Here is a 19,067-nt window from a genome sequence, read left to right as displayed (position 1 = left end):
AATGTTTTAAATTTATACAATTTAATGATAAACTGAAAATATCACACAGGCATAGGATCATCTCTTTTTAACATGCACCTGATTCTTATTTAAATCCATCTCTTGATATTTGCTCAATAAACATCTCTAATATTTGCAAACATTTATCCCCCAACCATCCAATTTCTAATCTGCACAGCCACCCGTGTGCATGATCCCCAGACGCAGCCGGCTACACCAGCCAGCTGTTGGATTATTGCCACAGCACTATCTCATAGGAGGAAGGCGTGTCACTCCCCTGAATTGCTCAGCGCCCCTTTGTCCTCGGTCGGTGCCCAGCCAACGACACTCATGGCGGCTGCACCCGTCAGGCAGCGCTCCGGGCCGGGGGGACCTCGGGCGCAGCTCCCGCCCTGCTACTACGAAGCGTACCTGGAGAAGCGAGGACCGAAAGAGAAGGTAGGCTCGGCCGGCCGGCGCAGTGCCATGTTGTTTCCAATGCATGCAGTGTGTTGGTGGTGGTGGACAGTGTGAGCTGCACACCGGCTGATGATCCCCCTCCATTCCCAGGGAGCTGCTGTCAATTTCCTTATTGTGTGTTAAAATGGGCGAGGCGAGCCTGTACTGGTGCTGCTGGTTTGGAATAGCTTCACATGATAGGGGATCACAGATTTGTTGTGCTGTTATGTCTGGCTTTTGCAAGAATCTGGTGCATCAATTTATGAACGAATAGCTACTTATGAATCGTGGATTGGTGTCAAAACATTGCATCACTTGCACTGTTTGTGGCTTAATAACTAGGCATCTGTGTCACATCACATGCAGCATGTCAAGCATTTTAATCTTCCAGAATTCAATGCTTACTCAGAAATACTCTTCTTTTGACATCCTGATCCCTGAAGCAACCTCCATCAATAGCCTGCAAAGTTGCATACAGTAAAATTGAAAATATTCCTCAATAACTCTTTTGCATGTTTTTATTTATAAAGGCTATAAGGTGATAAAATACATAATGGTATACCCTCCCCCCACCCTCTCATTAGGCTCATTATTATGCAATAGAGACATGTAATGTGAGCCCGGCTCAGGTGCAGGATCCATGGCCACAGATTGACAGCAGCTGTGGCTCACTTCCTGTTCATCTCTTGGGACAGGAAATGTGGGGGTGATAAAAGGGAAATATCCATTACACACACACACACACACACATGTGAAAAACAACAGCAGCGTATTCTCTTATTTAACACGTCTGCTTATTCCTGTGTGTGGCAGGCGTCCAGGCGACTGTGGACCTGCCTGTGTGGGAATTCTTTGTATTTCTTCAATAATGCCAAGGACAGTCATGTAAGTTTCAGACTGTATATATTTTATATATTTTTTTTTATTGTCTGCATCATAGTGTGTTGATACTGAAACGTGTGTGTGTTACAGTATGTGGAGAAGCTGGACCTCAGTGGGTTTGTGTCCCTGAAGGACGACTGCAGCCGAGACAGAAACCTGGAGGCAGCCAGACTCATCCTGCGCATGAAGGATGGAGAGACCAAACTCACAGTAATGCACATACATACACACATATATTCATTATAATTATCACTTTTTTTGCAAGGTGTAACAGTGCTGATGTCTTTTCCAGGCCCCTAACTTGGAATCAAGGGAGCTGTGGAAAGGTTTCCTCTACGCCGTTGTAGATGTAAATATTCATCTTTTGCATCCCTTCATCCATCTTTTCTATCTCTTTTGTGCCGTCTTAAACATATCCTCCCCTCTGTCTCCAATCCCAGCTGAATGTACCGTCCTGTCTCACGTTGCTGCCGGGCCAGCTGCAGATGCTGAAGGAGGTGGTGGACAAAGAAAGGTCCAGGCGGAGAACTCGCACTCCCACGCGTGCTCCTCCCTCGCCCCTCTCCGTGCCTTTAGTAGGAGAGATCCCACCGTAAGATCCCCTTGAGAGGATGCTCTGTAGCTATAGTAGTGTGTAGGTATGACTGTATTATAATCATTATTTAATGTGTGTGGCATGCAGGTGTTTTCGACCGGTGTCTCGAACAGAGGCTGAAGTCCTTCTAGAGAGACACCCAGACTGTGGCAACATGCTGCTCCGTCCAGGCAGAGATGGATGCTCATTGGCTGTCACTACTCGGCAGGACCTCAACGGGTAAAACACCTGCTGAACATCTGGGCACCATAGCTGCAAATACAGTCACACACAGCATTCACTGCAAAATGTTATAAGTGTTCGGTTTCTCTCTCTTCTGCTCCAGGTCAGTGTTCAGACATTACCGTGTGACCCAGAGGGACCAAGGTGGTTATGTCATCGATGTAGAAAATCCTGTGAGTGTTTAATACGTGCAGATACACTTAACATTTTACAACATTTCTTAAGGTGGAATTATTCTGTCTAAAGTATTATTATAATTGACTTACTCATGAATGTGTTTGTATGGGAGAAACCTCCAGTTAGGGACGGATCGGTCCAACTTTTTCACTCCAGATACAGATTCCAATACTTTAATTCAGGTATCTGCTGATAGGCATGAACTGATCCAATACTAGTGCTCTCTTTTCCCAGATATATAATCTGTGTACCTCTGCACTGAAAACTTGAGTCCACGGCTTGTCGAAACTGATGTGATTGATTGCAAGAACACATAATATTAAAACAACACTATTAAAGGTACAGGGTCTAGGATTTGGTGGCATCTAGTGGTTTTATCTGTCTAATGCACTACTGTCAGAATATAGTGACCATTTTATAAAAAATAACTTAACATAATCATATTTGGACAAAGTTACCGACTGCAGCTCTAACAAACCAGCAGCTTTAGGCGTGTAACACAACGGGTTCCCTCTTCCAGATTCCCTGTGCTACACTTCACGAGGTCATCAACGCTCTGGTGGAGAAGACGGCAGGAACTCTGCAGCCTTTCCTGTTGGAGGAGCCTTATGAAGAGAATATCAGTGAGGCGACTATGCAGCACACACATATACTCTCAAGATTATTTTTGTTATCTTCCTATGCGTTTTCTTAGTAAGTATGAGCAATGAGGCTGACCATTTTAAATTCTGTTTGTGTCATCAGCATACGTTTCCGCCAACGATGAGAACGGAGAAAGGATCCTCCACACTGCCCCCACCAGCCCACTGCCAAAGGCTCCTGCCCTGCCTCCAAAACAAGGTTCGTCTCTGTCACTTAAACCACATGCAGACAGACGCAGACAGACAGCAATATGCTATGCTCTGGCTCTATCTATTTGGCGTGGAGAGGAGATCGTGTTGCTCTGGCTCTATCTGGAGTGGAGAGGAGATTGTGTTGCTCTGGCTCTATCTGGAGTGGAGAGGAGATTGTGTTGCTCTGGCTCTATCTGTTTGGCGATGCCGGGAAGCTGCTTGACATCCTCCTGAATCCACTTCTCACATATGTTCACATTATATGTATTATTTTTTGTCATATGGATTGTCTATGTTGTATTTTTTTATTATGTTGTTACTCTGTAAACACGACATCTATTGCACATCTGTCCATCCCGGAAAGGTTTCTTCCATTTTTTCTTTTTTCCCTGTTAAAAGTTTTTTTTTGGTGGGGAGTTTTTCCTTACCTGATGAGAGGGTCGCACTGTAAAGGACAGAGGGTGTCGTAAAATTGACTTGACTTGACAATAATGATCACTGCTTTTATTCTGGCGCAGATCGTTGGCCCAGCAGCCCCCTGTCCAGGTCTCCCGCCCCCGACCGCCGGATCCTGACCTCCTCAGTGCCGGCCTCGCCCACCAACCCGATGAGACGACTCATCCTCTCCCCTTCACCTCTCGCACAGTGTGAGTGAGACGATGCAGATCTAGAAACACGTAGAGACCTAATGTACATAAAAGACACCTAACATGATGTGCGATCGTCTCTGTCTTTCCACAGCACTCAATGAGGAACTGAAAATGAAGCTGGAGAAGAGACGAGCCAGTCAGGAGTGATTCACTCATCATACGGAACAACCTCCTATCACAGCAATCTTCAGTGCCAAACTCCTTCTCACCGCAGCTATGTATTCATCCTGTGCCTTCTAGGTGGAAGACAAAGGACTACAAATACCGCCGTAGGGATGCACAAAATGTTGGACTTTAAGATGGTTAAATGGACTCTGGTTAGACTGGATGGTAAACACTGGATTAGGTTCATAAAACCTCGTAAAACGCTGCCTGCCTTGGTTGGGGTAACAATCCACTTGTGCTTTGTCCACTCGCATAAAGCTGTTTACAAGCTGTCTCTGAGCAAAGAAATAATGCCAAAACAAATTCTTGAGTCTACACTGAATCAATATGACTGGCAGCTAAAAAAGAGAGCACCGACACATTCAGGACCACCAACTGAGCCTGGTGTTTTCTCGTCTGAGCTGCTGATGTTACTGCTGCAACACTGGAGACTAAGAACAAACAAACCATAGACTGCCAAGATCAACAAACTCTGACCTGAGACCTGAGACACTTTATCTGCTCTGAAAGTAAAATAAGCCAAGCATGCTCAGGTTTCGGCTCAGCAATTCTCTTCACTCACCTCATCACATGTAACATGACTGAAAAACAAAAGAAAAAAATCGTCTGTGAATACAGTCGAGCTCGCCCGAAACTGAAAACTGCACAATCTCTGCCTGCTGCTCGTGAGCGCCATTTGTGATTGATAAGCAACCATTAATGTATTGTTGATTCAACTCAACTTTAACTGTACTGTTGGTGCTTATTTTGAAGTGTTTCCTTATTCTCTGCTACTGTGTTCGTGCTACTGTATGGTGCTATGAATCACCAATCTCCAGGTGATTTCTGTTCCTCTTCCAAGAAAATCAATCTACTGTATTCATATGTGAGAGTGCCCTCTAGTGAAACGGCTGTCAACTAGAGGGACAGAAACCTCATCAGCACAAAGTCAAACACTTTGCAGACTGAACCTGGCAAAAACGTTTGGCTTTTATCACAGTATTACACCATTTCTCTACCTTTTAATGACAAAATGATAATTTATTACAGGTCTAAAGGTGCCTAAACAATAGCAACATTTATTTCTACATTGACATTTATTTATGTCGAGTAGATTTGAAATGGCAAACTGTGATCAACTGACTCATAAGTGTCCTCTTTGTCCTCAATGAACAGTTTCTTGTATGTTTGTACATGATGTGTCGTGTCTACTTGATCACTATCAACGAATAGTGTTTGTTAGATATCAAGGGCATTAAATGGTTTTGCATGGATGTTGGATTTGTCCTTGTTGTGAATTGATAGCTTGTGCTTTCTCAAAGATGAACCACTTCTTTGTTTCAGGCTGTTGGGACTCAGTCATTGATTAAAACCCTGAGTGACAACTGGATGAATGAGGAAATTAGATGATGTTGGAATTAATCAATACTATGAGTTAATCAAAGAAAGATAGAAGAAAAGAGAAAATGTGTCAGCAAACTTGGTAAAAGTCCAAGTTATTTTTTTAACCTTAGGGTTAGTGTTATTTATTTTAGTTTTCCTTATTCCTTCAGTTTAGAAAATCTACCATGATCTCAAACACTTTTAGTAAATATATATCCATGTTTAATGTTTTAAAATTAGATTATTTTCATCATTCCAGTGATACAGCTTTGCTCATTTAATTCTGAAACAAGGAAAAGTATTAGTTTGGTGGCCTTTCCTCTAGAGCAGTGGTTCCCAAGCTGGAGGGCGGAGACACGCCAGACATGGGCCCAGAGCTATAAAAGGGGGGCGAGGCGAGGCTAAATATTAATGATGCATGGTCCAGCATGAACACATTCAAATCTCTAATCTAATTGGGTCAATTTGCATAAAGAATACACTTCATTCAAGTGTTTGTCCTCATATTCCCTTGGACTAATTCCTTGTGAGGACAGTGCTCAAAGTTAATAGCACAAACATTGATTTTCATCAACATTGCATTCTGGCATTAACCAAGAAATGTAGGAAAGTTAACCCCTGGCAGCATGCAATCTGTACGTGCTGTTTCTCATCAACAAATGTATTAAACATTTATTTCACTACAGGAAAAACGTATATTAATAACCTGTTCTACTTGCAACAACCTATGGTGTATTCTCCGAAACCTCATAACTTGCGCGTGAGTAGTACCTGTAAACGTATCATAGGATAATGTTACTGATAATTGTTACTGTCGTGTACATAATGATCTAAGAGAGTATTGCTGTTAGTTTTAATGGGGCCACGTCACTTTGACACCAGAGTTTGCACTGATCTTGTTTAATGTCAGGTTTTTATCTGAGCGTGAGTCAAATTTTTAAGGAGGAAACAGGAGTGGTTTTTATATGTGTTGGTTTTGTTTGTGAATAAGACGTCTGCACAAAAACTGGCCTGGGAGGGCTTGAAAATATTTTTTATCTACAAAAGGGGGGCCCTGCAGAAAAGGTTTGGGAACCACTGTTCTAGTGGAAACTTGAGTCCAATTTGAAATATCAGTACCAATACCCATTTCCCTTGTATTGCAAAATTCAATTTCCCATTTTGTTTTTTTCATATAGGGAGAGCTAACCCACCTTTTTGTTTTTTTATGTGAATGGTATTTTTTTAACTATTTATTTTGTATTTCGGCTTTTCTCTTGATTTGTGAAATTTGAAAACTGAAAATATGTTTTTAAAAAATCTGACAAAAAAAACAGTAAATACATCCGTTATGTAAGATGGAGGACTTGATGTCCACACCATAGAAATACAATAATTAAAAAAAACATTAGACCCAAGATGTGCTTGATTTGGCCTGTCAAAAATGTAGGGGAGAGACACAACAGGTGAACATAGGTACAACCCAATTCAGTCCATTCCATTTTTTACTGTTATTGTTGTAATAAATACGTTTGTAGAGCTCATAAGAATGTTTTTGCTGATATTGTGACATAGATGTGGCCGTTTTTTATTATTCTTGCATTTGGTTGCACTGTACCATAAGCCTGTGCTGTGGACAAAATAACAGAAACAGATTTGGATTGCATATTTCTGCAGAAGGCTATGTTATATCAACCACATCTTTTTTTTTTATATAGTATTTTTAATTAAGAAAAAAATATTATTCACACATATTTAACACAGAGCATTTTCAATTTTCTCCAACCTCCCACTGCCTGGACAAAATAACGTATAGTAACATAGCTACACAGGGAATGATGGTGCAAAATTAAGTAAATAAATAAATACAAATAACTAAATAAAATAATATAAATAAGTAAAAAGCAAAATAAATGAATAAATAAATACAACAAAAATGAAAGTATCAACCACATCTTTTTTTTAATAATATTTTTATTTAAGAAAAAGAATATTATTCACACATATTTAACGCAGAGCATTTTCACTTTTCTCCCACCTTCCACTGCCTAGACAAAATAACGTATAATAACATATCTACACAGGGAATGATTAAGTTATAAGATTTTTTTTTTTAAATAAACAAATAAAATAATGTAAATAACCAAAAGCAAAATAAATTAATAAATAAATACAACAAAAATGAAAGTGTCAACCACATCTAACATCTAATGACACTACTATATTTCATAAATAAGTATTAGTATATGTCTAAGTAGTATGAATGAAAACACTGGCTGAAACTAACTTGTGTGTGTGAATATTATTATTATTATTATTATTATTATTATTGTGTGTTATTATTATTATTATTGTGTGTGTGAATATTATTCACACATATTTAACACAGAGAATTTTCACTTTTCTCCCACCTCCAACTGCCTGGACAAAATAACTTATAATAACATGATATGTGTGAATATTATTGAGTGTGAATATTATTGTGTGTGAATATTATTATTATTATTATTATTATTATTATTATTATTATTATTATTATTAATATTATTATTATTATTATTATTATTATTATTATTATTATTATTATTGTGTGTGTGAATATTATTCACACATATTTAACACAGAGAATTTTCACTTTTCTCCCACCTCCAACTGCCTAGACAAAATAACGTATAACATAATATGTGTGAATATTATTGATTGTGAATATTATTGTGTGAATATTATTATTATTATTATTATTATTATTATTATTATTATTATTATTATTGTGTGTGTGGATATTATTCACACATATTTAACACAGAGAATTTTCACTTTTCTCCCACCTCCAACTGCCTGGACAAAATAACTTATAATAACATGATATGTGTGAATATTATTGAGTGTGAATATTATTGTGTGTGAATATTATTATTATTATTATTATTATTATTATTATTATTTTGTGTTATTATTATTATTATTATTAATAATAATAATAATATTATTATTATTATTATTATTATTATTATTATTATTATTATTATTATTATTATTGTGTGTGTGAATATTATTCACACATATTTAACACAGAGAATTTTCACTTTTCTCCCACCTCCAACTGCCTAGACAAAATAACGTATAACATAATATGTGTGAATATTATTGATTGTGAATATTATTGTGTGAATATTATTATTATTATTATTATTATTATTATTATTATTGTGTGTGTGGATATTATTCACACATATTTAACACAGAGAATTTTCACTTTTCTCCCACCTCCAACTGCCTGGACAAAATAACTTATAATAACATGATATGTGTGAATATTATTGAGTGTGAATATTATTGTGTGTGAATATTATTATTATTATTATTATTATTATTTTGTGTTATTATTATTATTATTATTAATATTATTATTATTATTATTATTATTATTATTATTATTATTATTATTATTATTATTATTATTGTGTGTGTGAATATTATTCACACATATTTAACACAGAGAATTTTCACTTTTCTCCCACCTCCAACTGCCTAGACAAAATAACGTATAACATAATATGTGTGAATATTATTGAGTGTGAATATTATTGTGTGTGAATATTATTATTATTATTATTATTATTATTATTTTGTGTTATTATTATTATTATTAATAATAATAATATTATTATTATTATTATTATTATTATTATTATTATTATTATTATTGTGTGTGTGAATATTATTCACACATATTTAACACAGAGAATTTTCACTTTTCTCCCACCTCCAACTGCCTAGACAAAATAACGTATAACATAATATGTGTGAATATTATTGATTGTGAATATTATTGTGTGAATATTATTATTATTATTATTATTATTATTATTATTATTGTGTGTGTGGATATTATTCACACATATTTAAGGCTATTTCTGTGCAGGTGCAACATTATTATAAGGAACATGATGATAATACCAGACCCCATGCAGGAGGACAGACCGCTCCCACAACACACCACTAGGTAACGTTAGTCCATCACTCCTGCTAGTACATGTTGCTCAAACTCAAGTAACAAAACAAAAAAGCGTGCCAACCCTTGAGAACACCCTCCAGCATGCTTTTATCTTCAACCTCGCCCACCCTGGATCATCTGTGTCCTCCTCCACGTACAGATAACAGTGTATATATAATATGAAGACTTGATCAGACGTGAGATCAGCGCCTTCACGTTACTCCACCTCAACGGCAGTTTGAACGTAACCTGCGGGGCCAAACGGAGCAGCGGAAGCAAGCAGCCATTCAAACACCTCTTCACCGCGGGGATGTGAGCGCTGAGAGACCCTCTAGTCTCTAACAATAACGGAGGACCGCTGTGATTTTGAGACTTTGAGAGAGAGAGGGAGGAAACCAACAGAGACAGACCTGCTTTTCTGCGGTCGGAAGTTTAGAGAAGTTGAACCTGTTGTTAAACAACTTGAATCTTCAGTTGAACGTCTCCGCCGCGGACGTTAGAGACGTTGGAGACGTTAAAGACGTTAGAGACGTTAGTAACGGCTGTGAGTGGAGGACTTCTTAACACTCCTCAACCGTTTATAAATAGTATTAGTTCGTTTTTACTACCAGTCTGTTAGTTAATGAAGACGTAATGGTTTAGTTAATTACACTTAAACAGGTGTTGGGACTATTTTTTAATGGAATCCTCCGCAGTCTTGGGCGTGTCAGTGAGCAGGTAAGTGATTAACTTTGATAGGTGTGTGTTGACGGTTAGTTAACTAACTGCTTGAGCTCGTGCATTTTCACCATTTTTTTTTATGGAAATGTGAGCTTAAAACTGTATTATATGTAGTAAAAGTAACTTTAAATAACAGATTACACTCTAAATAAACTAAAACAAACTCACAAGCTTACTCTTAAATTGCCCTAAACTGCATTTTTGACTGATTTCAGAGTCACTTTAACACGTCAAGACGAAAGTTTACGCACTTGCCGACGGGGTTGCTAGGGGGGGGGCATTTTTTGGCGCATAAATGTATAAACAGTACATGTGTGTGAGTGTGTGAGTGTGTTTGCAGGCAGATGGGTGTTGAGTGACGCTGTGCTTTTGGCCCAAGGGCCAAATATGTCAAACATCTTATCAGGGCTGCATTCTCTGACATGCCGCAGCTCATCAGTCAAACACAGCACACCTCTCTTGGGGAAAGAAGAAGCAGCTACAGTACACACCCACTCAGCAGCAGCATGGTTACTAGAGAGAGAAACAAGCAACCAGGTTTATAGAAACAAGCCCAAAAGAAGCAACTCTCTCCCTAAAAAAGCTCAAAACAAGCGACCTTACCTATCTACCTACCACAATACGAGAGAGAGGTGGCCACTTGATCACTTCATATATATGTATGAATTATTTTGGATTGCATGCATTTCATTGCATTTTTTAATACATTTTTAGCTTGTAACTTTACATTTTTCTTGTCAACTAAACTTAAAGTAGAACATTTTATTTAATTTGTTGTATTTAATATTTAGCTTGTACCTTTACATTTTTCTTGTCAACTAAACTTAAACAAGTTGAACATTTCATTTAATTTTTGCATTGGATTTTTAATCAATTTTTAGCTTGTAACTTTAAATTTTTCTTGTCAACTAAACTTAAAGTAGTAGAACATTTTATTTAATTTTTGTGTTTAATTTTTAGCTTGTAACTTTACATTTTTCTTCTCAACTAAACTTAAAGCGACTGTTTGTAAGAATCAGAAATTGGTTGTAACAGCAACACCTGTGGCCGTTAAGTCAACGAAAGTCAGCGTGTGCTCGCTCTAAATAGACACGAACAAGCATCACTCAAAACAGTGAGGCGACACACGTCAGCTAAAACCACAATATCACTCTATATTTCACCTGCTTGGCAGTAATGTTAGCTGACCAGACGAAGGTCTCTCCATGAATCACTGCTGATCCTAGTGCTTTTCCTGCCTCAGCCTCCCGACCCCGGTCAGAAGGAACAGGGGAGACACTGGAGTTTAGGTCGGAGACGATAACGTTTCTCGCTGCGGAGTCCCGTCACTTCACAAGACACGGGTAAACCTCTGTTGGTCTGGAGGAGCTGCAGCATTTATTTCTGCGCAAACGTCCACTGTACATTCACTAGATATTCTCAGAGCTAAACTAACTCTTCTGCAGTGTGTAGTGTGCGCGCATACACGTGTGGAGCGAAATAGCGAGAACGAGCGCGGTGTGTGACTGAAGGCAAGCAGGCAGAGCAGCAGAGTACAGCTGGCAGGTAGCGGAGCAGAGAACCGCAGAGACCAAAGCTACGGTCTCCCCCGCGTCCTCCGACCGCGCCCAACACTGTTTTGCAAGACGTGCTTGACTAGATATATAACTTTGCGGTTTTGATGCTTCCGTGTAGTTTGTGTTTGAGTATGAGTCTGAACAGCGTAGCGACACGCGAGCGCGCATGGGACACCGACCCGGATTGATTTATACGTATAAGAAGTTACAAACAGTCCCTTTAAACAAGTTGAACATTAATTTAATTTTTCCATTTTCCTTTTGCAAAGACCATGAATCCAATGTCGGTAAGCCTCTTTAAAGAGAACGGTGCTGCGTTTCTTTTATGTTTTTCAGTGCTAGCATGTTGAATCAGATCGGCATGATGTGCTTGTATATCACACTTACAATTAAAACAAACTGTTGAAGAAACGGTATTTTCTGTTTAATTTATAAGGGACATCTAATGTTTTATACTTCTGGTGAATATAATCCAATTAAACTTACAGTTATTTCCATATATGTATTTTGTATTTAGTAACACTGCTGGACAAAATCATAGAAAACAAAAGCTGTTAGTGTAATTAAAAGCAAAGCATGCCCTGACACAAGTCACTATGTTGGTAAACTGTTGGTTTGACAACATCCTTACCACCAGTTATGTGGTAAGGATGTTGTCAACTGAACATACACCCTGTCGTTGTTTGTGAAACGGCTCTTGCAACGACTTTGGTGCAAGAGCTCCTCTCTCATGTGCACCAGCCTTTGGCTCTCTCTGTGAATCTCTCATTGTGTGCTTGTGTTTGGTGCTGCAGGAGAGCTGAAGTTGACATCCCTGCACCCTGCTGAATGCCTTTCACAGCGCTGCATTAACATCACTATGGCACTGACAGATTTACTGCCGCGTTGACTTTAGCTCACTCTGCCCTTTCTGGCTACTCTTTTGCTTTGTTTTTTCCACTCACTTTTGTTTTTATCACACCTTATAAATGTTTCTCTTCACATGTCTTTTTCTTGTTTGTTTTTTGTCATGTGTTTTGCTGTACATATTTGAAGCTTCTTTTCTGCCAGGTCTCATGTCCGGTGAATTGATTGTGATATCCATACAACCTTGTGTCTTTCAGCTCTCCTCGGCATTGTTTCTTTGGTCTGTGCCATCCATCTCATCATGGACAGCCTGCTGAGCGGGGCCAGTAAAGGGGCCAGTGCCCTTCAGTCAGCACAGACCTCATCACGTCATAGATGCTGCTCACTGTCTCTACCCTTGTATGAGTGACTATTAAGGAAACAATAAAGCTTAAATTCCTCTTTAGTTTGAACAAAAGAGCCATGCATCCGCTGCTGCCCCTCTGTGTCTTTTGGCTGCTGCCCCTGGCCTTGACGCAAGAAAACGCACCGCTGGTCTGCATCCCCCGCAGATTTGTGCCCTACCATGGTGAGTGTTGATGTCTGTCTTGTGTAACCTTGGCTTACCATGTGTCATCACGTGATGAATCATATGGTTTGAGTAAGTTTGGGCTTACTTATTACGAAAACCGTGTGGTTGCCGAGTTAATCAGTCATGTTCCGTCTCTAGGGGACAACGCCCACCTGTTTCACGAGGAAGGAGTGTTCAACTACTCCACCATGCTGTTGAGAGAAGATCTGGGCCTGCTATTGCTGGGTGCCAGGGAAGCGGTGTATGCTCTTGACCTCAACGACATCTCCAAGAAACTTGCTTCAGTAAGAACACCGATGTTAACAATGCAGTTAAGGCCAATTCTGTTAGCATTAGATTGACATTTCATATCACGGCTTTCTTGGCCCGGGGCTAAGAAATCTTAAAGAGTAAACTTGTGTGTCGTGCCAGGCTGCCTGCGAGCCTTGGCAGACAAACAGCTTTGCACTACAATTAAAGACATTTTACACTGTCACTAAAAATTCACTCAACACATACTAAAACCAACCAGCTCTACTGGAAGTTATTTGCTGATTTCAGCTGTTATACCTCCACTTCAGTTACATTTGCAAGTACATTTTACTTTCCTAGCAACTGCTTTGTTTCCTCAATGAAGGGTATAAATTGTTAGAGGTAACAACAAATAAATAGTGATGTTTTATTATGGATAAAGATAAGATGTTATTGATCCCTTGCTACCTGGTAGTATATATATAGTAAAAACTACAAGCAATGTACTTATGAATGCATCAGTAATTATAATTCAATAATATAATGTTCTGAAGAGAGAGCTATATGAGTACATTTACTTTTGATATATTTTTGACTCTAATGACAATGTACTTTTACATAAATAACATTTTGAATGCAGGACTTTTGGGGGAATCTACTGGCAGAAATAGAATATAATATTCAGAACTATGTTTTCATTAGTGTATAATCACCTGAAGAATCGTTGTGTTTTCATTAGCTTAGAATGAGCTCTTCATATCTACATAGGGAGCGGGTCCTCTTCACAGAGTCCGCCGTGTTTCTCCACCAGCTTTCTACAGTAGCCCAGAACGGACGAACCAAACACTGGCTCTAGAGAGAGCCTTTCACGTTTTCATGTTACCTGAAGGCCACCGTAGTTCTCCAACACGTTTGTGAAACTACGGTAATGTGAGCCGCTGAGTGCAAAACCGTGGTACCGCCAGCCGCCCGTGTGACTTCCGTTGCTCCTAAAGTATTGTTATTATGGTAACGGTGTTACCACAGTTTTGCACTCTGCGGCTCACGTTACCGCATTCTTGGAAAGAGAGGAGTGAGTGGAGGGGTACTCAGCGGGTTGCAATATGCAACCACTACACTAGATGCTACCAAATCCTACATATTGCACCTTTTAAAGCAAAAAAAATCGTAGTACTTCTCCCACCACTGTCTGGTAGCCTGATGGTAAAGGTGAATATCACTCATCACATACTGTCTCTGGTTCGACTCCAGCTGGGCACCTTTGTTGCATGTCATACCTGTCAAATAGCTGTCAAATAAAGGCATGATAAATGCCAAAAGATACAACAGAAAAACACATCAACTTGAAAAACAGAAACATTTAAAAACTAAATTTGTTTTTCACTCTTTTAGGTTAAATGGGAAGTGACGCAACAGCAAGAAGATGAGTGTAAGAAAAAAGGAAAAGATCCTGAGGTGGGTCCCTTTTAGCTTTTGCTATTTCAAATGTATTGCATATTGAGCAGATGTAGTCATTGCTTTTTAAAAATGCATTTACAGACGGAGTGCAAGAACTATATCAGGGTCATGCATCAGACGGAGGATAACAGGATGTATGTGTGTGGAACCAATGCGTTTGATCCCGAGTGTGATTACATGGTGAGATGAATTCAGAGCCACAGTGCTGCTTGTTTATCTCAATTCATATTCCGTGCTGTATAAAGTTTTTTACATCAAAATCATAGTGTGTGTGTATGTGAAATAACTGTAGAATTTAAAGACTTTGAAAGTTGCAGCGCCTCTGTGTTTGTCTGTGCAGTCGTACGCAAATGAAAAGCTGACTCTTGAGAAGAAAGCAGAGGATGGCAAAGGGAAGTGTCCATTTGATCCTGTCCGGAGTTATGCCTCCGTCATGGTTGGTGAGTAGCAATTATACAACAGATAAGAAACTGAGGAAGAACAGTTAATATAGCAACATTTTTTAAATTTGTATCTCTGTGTCTGCCGTCGTGTCTTCCCAGAAAACAACCTATACTCCGCCACTACAACGAACTTCCTGGGTTCTCAACCCGCCCTGTCGCGCAGCTCTCCTGTCATACGCACTGAGTTCAAGAGCTCCTGGCTTAATGGTAAGACGTGATAGTATGTCATGTGTTTTTTGCAAGATGCTACGTTCATGCGAGGGCTTCACTGTCTCTGTACTGAGGTGAAGTGTTTCACCTTGATGATTTGCTTAGTAGCTCAGTCAGTGTTGATGTTTTTTCCTTCTTTCTACGCCAGAGCCCAACTTTGTCTCCATGGCTCTGATGCAAGAGAGTGACCTAAGCGTGGAGGGAGACGATGACAAGGTTTACCTGTTCTTCAGCGAGAAAGCTGTGGAGTGGGACTGTTTCAGCAAACTGGTTGTTTCCCGCGTGGCCCGTGTCTGCAAGGTGAAAAAGAGTTCATCCTGTCCTGAATGCACGTATTTGTCGCAGCTGTATTTCCCAAGACGACAGTAACATATAAACAGCACTTCCTCAGTTGCGCTCTTGCCGCCCTTTCCGCAGCTTGATTGGGCATCCCGTTTATCTTTGTGTTTTTCCACTTGTCAGTGTGGCATTATGGGGTCTTTCTGTGCTCACAGGGGGATATTGGAGGCCAGAGGACCTTGCAGAGAACATGGACATCCTTCCTGAAGGCCAGAATGGACTGTCCAATGCTGAGGCCTCAGCTGCCGAACGTTATCCAGGACACTTACCGCTCGTGTAACCCGAAGAGGCCCTGGAAGGACTGTTTGTTCTACGCCATCTTCACACCACAGTCGTACGTTTGAAATAACAAATGTGTGTTTGTGTTTGAGGGAGCAGAGTCTCTTTCTCTTTAATGGTCTTTGGCACACCACTTGGCTCACATTTTCTGTGTGTGTGTGTGTGTTTCAGGGACCCTTCAGACCTGTCTGCAGTGTGTGCGTACCGCGTGTCTGACATCAGCAAAGTTTTTGCAGAGGGGAAGTACAAGAACCCAGTCACCGTAGAAACCTCCCATGTTAAGTGGGTGATGTACAGCGGAGATGTGCCCGTCCCTCGGCCCGGAGCTGTGAGTCTGCCCGCTATTCAACGCGTGTTAGAAACAAAGGCAAAACTCAAAAGGCAACTTTTTTTTGTTTTTTACGAGTGTCCCAGCAGGATTCCTTTTGTACTCTGACTCCGTTGTTCTGTCTTTTCTCTTTCCTTCCACTCTTCCCTCGCCAGTGTATAGACAATGAGGCTCGTAAAGCGGGCATAACTCAGACTCTGGACCTCCCAGACCGGACCCTTCAATTTATCAAAGATAAACAGCTCATGGACCAAGCTATCCAGCCAATAGATGACAAGCCTGTTCTGGTGCGACGGGGATCTACATTCACACGCATCATAGTCGACCAAGTGCAGGCAGCAGACGGAGAGATGAACTGCGTGATGTTCATAGGCACAGGTTGGTGTCAGTGCAGCCACTTCCTGTATATTTATGCTGCTTTTCACAACTTGACCACATCAGTGATAAGCATCAGGCGATATGTGTCAGCATGTAAATATAGCATGTTACAATGTTTTTATACGTAAAGAGGAAGGCACAATTCTGAAAGCAGCGAACTACGATGGAGAGATGTTCATCATAGAGGAAGTGCAACTCTTCCAACCCCCAGAGCCAATCAAGATTCTGAAATTCTCTAATGTCACGGTAATTGACTTTTAAATCACTATTCAAGTGTGTTCATTGTATATTTCGGTAAAGCACCTACATAATAATAATGATAATAATAATAATATTCAGTGTCATTACTCTGTGTTTGTGTGTGATGGATCCGTTGTGTACAGGGTCAGCTGTATGCAGGCTCAGACAGCGGAGCAGCTCAGTTACCACTGGCCACCTGTGGGAGGTCCTCATCCTGTATGGACTGTGTTCTAGCCAGAGACCCATACTGCGGCTGGGACAAAGCTGTTGGGAAATGTGTTCTCCTTTCCAGTTCAAAAAGGTAGGCAGCTGTCCCAACATGTAGTAGAGCAAGCCGTGTTGATATCTGTTCTATCCATACATTTCAATCATTGTATCTTCTCCTTTAGAAAACTAATCCAAAGTGTGAAAGTAGGAAATGCCTCTCTCTGCCCAGATCCTGGTGAGTTCGTGCACACTAGCACCTAAATAATCAATAAATGATAAGTACATATTTATTTTTATGCCTCCGTGCTGGCGACAGTCGAAGCCAGAGACATAATGTTTTCAGGTTTTCCGTCCGTACCATTCTCGTGAATGTGATATCTCAGGAACGCCTGGAGGGAATTTCTTCCCGTCCACTTGGACTCAAGGATGAACTGATTAGAATCTGATGGTTAAAGGTCAAAAGTCACTATGACCTCACAAAACACATTTTTGGCCATAACTCAAGAATTCATATGCTAATTATGACAATTTAACACACACATGTCTAACAGGATAAAATTATGAAGTGATGACATTTTGGACAGACATGGCACTGGTTGGCCGCGCGGCGGTTATTCTAGTTTGTGATTCTGAACAAAAACTGGCAGTTTGCATCATTCCACTCCTTCAACTTGAAAGAACCACAATCGAGGTTAATTGTGGGTTGTTAAAATGAAAATGCGTATCATGTGAAGGACTGTGTCTGTTTTGTTTTCAGATCCTTTGGATCCCGTGAATCAGTTCATCTGGCGCGGGGGAAATGTGGAGCTCCGCTGTTCTGCTCCCTCCAACCTGTCGAAAACCAGCTGGGAGCGGGACGGCAGCCCTATCGCCTCTTCGACTCGCTGCCAACTTCTACGAGACGGACTGCTCATCCTCAACGCCACAGACTCTGACACTGGTCGCTACCGCTGCCAGTCTGTGGAGGTCTCCAAAGCCGGCAAGTACACAACCACTGTGGCCGAGTACCAGGTTAGCATGGCATCAGGATCTGGCGCTGGGAGAGGGATTCTTCCCCGGCCTCAGATAAATGCCGCCTCTGTGACTGGACTGCAGGCCGTAGTCGGGCTCCTTGTATTTTCTCTTGTTGTACTTTTGGCTTGGAACTTTTACAAAGGCCACCTACCGCTGCCCTGGAACTGCGGAAAGATGAATAGAGAGCAATCCCGGAATTCACTGAGGAGGCCTGCATCGGTAGAGGACAAGTGCCTGGTGTCGGAATCAAGCAGCAGCCGTAATAACAACCAAATGGGAGGGGAGGCGGCATTCAGTGCGGCTGGGGAGAACAACGGCCCACAAGTTGATCTTCAAACGCTGCAGTGTACTTATGACGAGTCCGAAATTTGAAAATGACAAGCGCAATGCTGTGTTCAGTTTCCCGTTCAGCGCCCCTGAAGTTTGAGAAAGGAATGGTAATGGCCAAAAACTTTTGTTTCTAGGCAGATACTAGATTTATCAGTTCAGCTGTAATGTTTGAGAGTTGAATCTCAATTTATGGGAGCCAAAAAAACCTTCTGAGTGGTTGAAACTTTGTCTTCAGACACTCCAAAAGATTGTATAATATGAATTTTGTACAAGTATGAGACACTTGAATTTCTGCTTTACTTCTTTGTTGTGTTTTATTACACTTGTCTGTACGTTTAAGTGTTTTAGCTTCCTACTAATTGTTGTAAATCCCTTTTATAAATTTGAAATATCTTGTAAAGATTGGTATGATTTTCACAGGGAATGTACATTAACTGAAATTGAGCCATTTCATTTCTAACCACTAGCTGCCAGGATTTTGTTTTATTGTATTATTAAACCTTTTCTACCTGGTCGTTGTGTTGCCACAGTGTATCTAAATATAGCCAACAGGGTTTACTAGATTTCAACAAGGCTGGACTTGCCAAGAATGTGAGGAACAGATGTGGAAGATACCT

At 40.2% G+C, this 19,067-nt stretch overlaps 2 protein-coding genes across 2 annotated transcripts; both read left to right on the top strand.

Annotated features, from left to right (window-relative positions):
• Positions 1 to 118: 118 nt before the first annotated feature.
• stap2a (signal transducing adaptor family member 2a) lies at positions 119 to 5,215 on the top strand. The gene is made up of 11 exons (XM_037787310.1): positions 119 to 438; positions 1,252 to 1,323; positions 1,411 to 1,530; positions 1,613 to 1,669; positions 1,761 to 1,912; positions 2,003 to 2,134; positions 2,241 to 2,310; positions 2,835 to 2,937; positions 3,059 to 3,154; positions 3,666 to 3,794; positions 3,889 to 5,215. The coding sequence occupies exons 1-11, from the start codon at positions 331 to 333 to the stop codon at positions 3,942 to 3,944; spliced, it is 1,095 nt and encodes a 364-aa protein (XP_037643238.1). The 5' UTR covers positions 119 to 330; the 3' UTR covers positions 3,945 to 5,215.
• Positions 5,216 to 9,404: 4,189 nt separating this feature from the next.
• On the top strand, positions 9,405 to 18,965 carry sema4e (semaphorin 4e). The gene is made up of 15 exons (XM_037787203.1): positions 9,405 to 10,017; positions 12,680 to 12,990; positions 13,132 to 13,277; positions 14,617 to 14,679; positions 14,764 to 14,862; positions 15,023 to 15,122; positions 15,225 to 15,332; positions 15,484 to 15,635; positions 15,830 to 16,008; positions 16,125 to 16,281; positions 16,437 to 16,659; positions 16,790 to 16,905; positions 17,043 to 17,200; positions 17,289 to 17,341; positions 17,864 to 18,965. The coding sequence occupies exons 2-15, from the start codon at positions 12,885 to 12,887 to the stop codon at positions 18,490 to 18,492; spliced, it is 2,289 nt and encodes a 762-aa protein (XP_037643131.1). The 5' UTR covers positions 9,405 to 10,017; positions 12,680 to 12,884; the 3' UTR covers positions 18,493 to 18,965.
• Positions 18,966 to 19,067: the final 102 nt, after the last annotated feature.

This window comes from Sebastes umbrosus, chromosome 12, assembly GCF_015220745.1.
Source record: "Sebastes umbrosus isolate fSebUmb1 chromosome 12, fSebUmb1.pri, whole genome shotgun sequence".
Classification (NCBI taxonomy): domain Eukaryota; kingdom Metazoa; phylum Chordata; class Actinopteri; order Perciformes; family Sebastidae; genus Sebastes; species Sebastes umbrosus.
The sequence above is the reverse complement of the archived record's forward strand: the minus strand, read 5'-3'. Positions and strand labels throughout refer to the sequence as shown.